The sequence below is a fragment of the Ipomoea nil genome, unplaced genomic scaffold (assembly GCF_001879475.1).
Source record: "Ipomoea nil cultivar Tokyo-kokei standard unplaced genomic scaffold, Asagao_1.1 scaffold2653, whole genome shotgun sequence".
NCBI lineage: Eukaryota > Viridiplantae > Streptophyta > Magnoliopsida > Solanales > Convolvulaceae > Ipomoea > Ipomoea nil.
In genome coordinates, this window is record NW_017619081.1 from 412,644 (window position 1) to 417,813 (window position 5,170).

The following is a 5,170-nucleotide window of genomic DNA, read 5'->3' on the forward strand; positions in this document are numbered from 1 at the left end:
GTTAACATGGTTGGAGGTTTTCCTGGATAACCTCAAGGTAAGTATGATCCATTTTCCAATACATATAATCCTGGATGGAGGGATCACCCAAACCTTAGCTATGGGAACTCACAAGGGAACCAGTTTGTTCAGAATCGTTCTAATTTTCAGCAGTATAGACAACCATTTCCTTCAAGACAACAACCAACCCAAGGCTCTTGCTCAAGTATGAATCTAGAAGATATTGTTAAATCTCTTGCTACTAACACTTTGCAGTTTCAACAAGAAACACAACTATTCCAACAAGGGACAAGAGCTAGTATTCAAGAAACAAATGCTAGTATTCAAAACTTGGAAAGACAAATGGGCCAACTAGCAACTACGGTTAGTCGGTTGGAAGCACAGAGTTCTGGCAAACTACCCTCTCAAACAGTGGTTAATCCAAGAGAAATGCAATTGTGTTGAGGAGTGGTAAGGAAATTGAAGGCCCTGCGATTGCTACCCCATCAGTGAACCAAGAAAAAGAGGGAACTAGCAACAATGAAAATTCTCAAGGTAAGTCTCCCAATCTTTCGAATTATGAACCAGTTCCCCCATTCCCTCAAGCTTTGTCAGAATCTATAAAAGGAACGAAAGATGAAGAGTTATATGAAACTTTCAAAAATTGTGAAGTGAATATTCCATTACTTGATGCAATAAAACAAGTTCCTAGATATGCTAAATTCTTAAAGGAGTTGTGTACAACAAAAAGGACCCAAAAGTCAAAAAAAGGTGAGAAAGTGCTAATGGGTAAGAATGTTTCTGCTGTGATTCAAAGCAAGCTTCCTGAAAAATGCAAGGATCCAGGTATGTTTACTATTCCTTGTATGATAGGCGATACTAAACTTGAGAAAGCCATGCTAGACTTAGGAGCATCTATTAATGTTATGTCATATTCTGTGTATGCTTCTTTAAAACTTGGACCTTTGAATGAAACTAGTGTAGTTATCCAGTTGGCTGATAGGTCTAATGCATACCCCAAGGGTGTGATTGAAGATGTATTGTTGCAAGTTAATAATTTAATCTTCCCTACTGATTTCTATGTGCTAGATATGGAAAATAATGATCATTCTGCACCTATTCTGTTAGGAAGACCATTTTTAAAAACTGCAAAAACAAAAATTGATATTCACAGTGGTACACTTACTATGGAATTTGATGGTAATGTTGTTACATTCAATATTTATGATGCTATGAAATACCCTGGGGGTGATAACTCTGCTTATTCTGTTGATATTATTGATTCATTGGTTGAAGAAGTTTTTGAATTTAATGGTGAAGATAAATTAGAAGTTGTTATTTGTGAACACCTTGAAAAAGGAAATAATGAGTTTTCTCTGAGTGCCAATTTACATGAAGTTATTGCATCATTGAATCATTGTCCTAAATTGCACCAACAAAATAATGTTTCTTATATGGCTTTACCTGTCTCTATCAAAAAATTGTTACCATCTGTCGTGCAGGCACCTATCCCTGAGTTGAAGCCTCTTCCCAACCATCTTAAATATGCTTTCTTAGGAGAAAATAAAACATTGCCAGTCATAATTTCAACTAAACTCTCTGCAATAGAAGAGGAAAAACTTGTCCAAGTGCTAAAAGAAGACAAAACTGCCATTGGGTGGACAATTGCAGATATCAAAGGGATAAGTCCATCCATTTGCATGCACCGAATTCTTCTAGAGGAAGGAGCAAAACCATCTCGTCAACCACAAAGAAGGCTAAACCCGCTCATGATGGAAGTAGTCAAGGAAGAGGTCCTCAAACTCCTTGGAGCTGGGATAATCTATCCTATTTCAGACAGCAAATGGGTTAGCCCAACTCAAGTGGTTCCTAAGAAAACAGGGATTACAGTTGTCAGAAATCAAAATAATGAACTTGTCCCCACTCGTATTCAAAATGGGTGGCGAGTTTGTATAGACTATAGGAAGTTGAATGCTGTTACAAGAAAAGATCACTTCCCTTTATCGTTTATTGACCAAATGCTAGAAAGGTTGGCCGGTCGCTCTTATTTTTGTTTTCTTGATGGTTATTCAGGTTATTTCCAGATTCCAATCGCTCCGGAAGACCAGGAAAAGACGACTTTTACATGTCCCTTCGGCACTTTTGCATATCGACGCATGCCGTTTGGCCTCTGTAATGCCCCGGGTACCTTTCAGAGGTGTATGGTTAGCATATTTTCTGATTATGTTGGGCATATGATTGAAGTTTTCATGGATGATTTTACAGTTTATGGCGACTCTTTTGACTCCTGCTTACATAACCTTTCACTTATTTTGAAAAGATGCATAGAGAGTAATCTTGTGTTAAATTATGAAAAATGTCATTTTATGGTTAATCAAGGTAATGTTTTGGGGCATGTTATTTCATCTAGTGGGATTGAGGTTGATAAAGCCAAAGTTGATATTATAGAGTCTCTGCCGTATCCTACTAATGTGCGGGAAGTCCGCTCTTTTCTTGGACATGCAGGTTTTTACCGAAGGTTTATCAAAGACTTCTCGAAAATAGCACTACCTTTATGCAAATTGTTGCAGAAAGAGACATCCTTTGAGTTTGACAAAAAGTGTAAGGGAGCATTTGACGAATTGAAGGAGTTGTTGACATCTGCGCCGATCATTCAGCCACCTAACTGGAACTACCCGTTTGAGATTATGTGTGATGCAAGTGATCACGCAGTAGGGGCTGTGTTGGGCCAAAAGATCGGGAAATCGTCCCATGTTATTTATTATGCTTCTAGGACTTTAAATGATGCTCAGAAAAACTATTCTACTACAGAAAAAGAACTTTTAGCCATTGTTTTTGCTTTAGAAAAATTTAGGTCATATTTGCTGGGCACCAAAGTTATCGTTTATTCTGACCATGCAGCTCTTCGCTACTTGATGAAAAAGCAGGAAGCCAAACCAAGATTGATAAGATGGATACTCCTCTTAAGTGAGTTTGATGTGGAGATCAAAAATAAGAAGGGGTCAGAGAATCTTGTGGCCGATCATTTGAGTCGGTTGGTACACATTGAACCTGAACCTCCGCTGCAAGAAGCATTCCCTGATGAGCACTTATTGGCTGCGACTGTGGTTTTACCTTGGTATGCTAACGTAGTCAACTTTTTGGTTGCCAACAAGTTTCCTCATAATTCGTCTAAAGCCCAAAAAGATAAAATCAGGAGTACCGCCAAGTACTATGTATGGGATGAACCGTACCTCTGGAAACATTGTGCTGACCAAGTGGTAAGGCGGTGTGTACCTGATAGCGAAATTGCCTCAATCCTTACCTTTTGTCATTCTTATGCTTGTGGCGGCCACTTCGGTGCTAAGAGAACAGCAAGGAAAGTGTTGGAGTCTGGGTTTTATTGGCCAACTTTATTTAAAGATTCATACTCATTTTGCAAGTGTTGTGATGCTTGCCAAAAGTCAGGTAATTTATCCCGGAGAAATGAAATGCCACAAACTCTGATCCTATTTTGTGAGGTCTTTGATGTTTGGGGTATTGATTTTATGGGCCCATTTCCTGCCTCTTTTGGTTTTGTCTATATTTTACTTGCTGTTGATTATGTTTCGAAGTGTGTAGAAGCTAGAGCTACCAGGACTGATGACTCTAAAGCTGTTGCAGATTTTATCAAATCTAACATCTTTTCCAGGTTTGGCATTCCAAGAGCTATAATAAGTGATCAGGTTACTCACTTTTGTAATCGCACCATCGAAGCATTGCTTAAGAAGTACCATGTCACCCATAAGGTGTCAACTGCCTACCACCCACAGACTAATGGGCAGGCAGAGGTGTCCAACCGAGAGGTGAAGTCAATCCTTGAGAAAACAGTCAACCCAAACATAAAGGATTGGAGTTTGCGATTAGATGATGCATTGTGGGCGTATAGAACCGCATACAAAACACCTATTGGTATGTCCCCTTATCACATTGTGTTTGGGAAAGCTTGTCACCTTCCCGTTGAGTTGGAGCACAGAGCCTATTGGGCTGTCAAGAGCTTTAATATGAACATTGATGAAAGTGGCCTACACCGGAAGTTGCAACTTTCTGAGTTGGAGGAGATTCGCAATGAGGCCTACGAGAATTCAAGAATCTACAAAGAAAAGACAAAAGCATTCCATGACAAGATGCTTTTGAGAAAGGAATTTTCAATTGGACAAAAAGTCCTCCTATTCCAGTCACGTCTTCGGCTATTCCCAGGTAAGTTACGTTCTCGTTGGGTTGGTCCATTTATTATCACTAATATTTTTCCTCATGGGGCGATAGAGATTCAAAGTTTACAGACTTCAAAGATATTCAAGGTTAATGGCCATCGGCTTAAACCTTACCATGAAGGGGCTCAAGTTGAATATATTGCTGACATACTTCTTGAAGATCCCAGCTATTTTGAATAATATGAACAACTAGAAGGGGAGTTCGTTTTATTATTATTATTATTATTTTCTTTTTGTTACATTTAATATCCTTTTTCTGTGCTTTTTTTATTCAACATTGGGGACAATGTTGATAATAAGTGTGGGGGAGGGGATTTAGATTTATTATTATTTGTTTGCTTATGTCAAAATTTTCACAAATATTTTACTAGTATTTTATGCAAAATAAGTATTATTTTCAAAAATTATTCTAACATGATTGAATAAATTATTTTTTTTCAAAAATTATTTTATTTTTCCTTTCTTGGAATTCATAACATGATTGAATAAATAATTTGGCAAATTGTGATTAGTTTGTTAGCATTTCCCGTTTGATATGTAATGGCTATATTAAGTAAGCAATAAACCTGTGAGTGTTTTGAGCCATTGACTGACACTTCGGTCTTATTTTCTTTCTATTTTGCGATTTCTTCCATAATTTTGTTTCTCTAGAACTTGCCTTGATTCTCTTTTAAAGCTAATTAGACCATGCATGATTCAAGTGTGATTAAGGCCATTATTTGATCTTGAGCCTCACTAGCCAAATAACCGGTTTGTCCTATGATTTATTTCCCTTTGTTAACCACTTTGAGCTTTATGGCTATTCTTTTCTTTATTTTGAACCACATTACAAGCCTTTTATACCTAAAAATAATACCTTCACCCAGCTGAATAACTAGTGGAGCAAATTTTGGATTATGCTTGAAATCTACATGAATTTGTGAAGAATAAGTGTGTGGGGGGGGGGGGGGATCACTTAC

General features: G+C 37.7%; 1 protein-coding gene across 1 annotated transcript; it reads left to right on the forward strand.

The window, feature by feature from the left end:
- Positions 1–764: 764 nt before the first annotated feature.
- On the forward strand, positions 765–4,391 carry LOC109154677. The gene is made up of 4 exons (XM_019302408.1): positions 765–1,021; positions 1,154–2,286; positions 2,389–3,269; positions 3,402–4,391. Exons 1-4 carry the CDS (start codon positions 765–767, stop codon positions 4,389–4,391), a joined length of 3,261 nt encoding a protein of 1,086 aa, XP_019157953.1.
- The last annotated feature ends 779 nt before the right edge of the window (positions 4,392–5,170 follow it).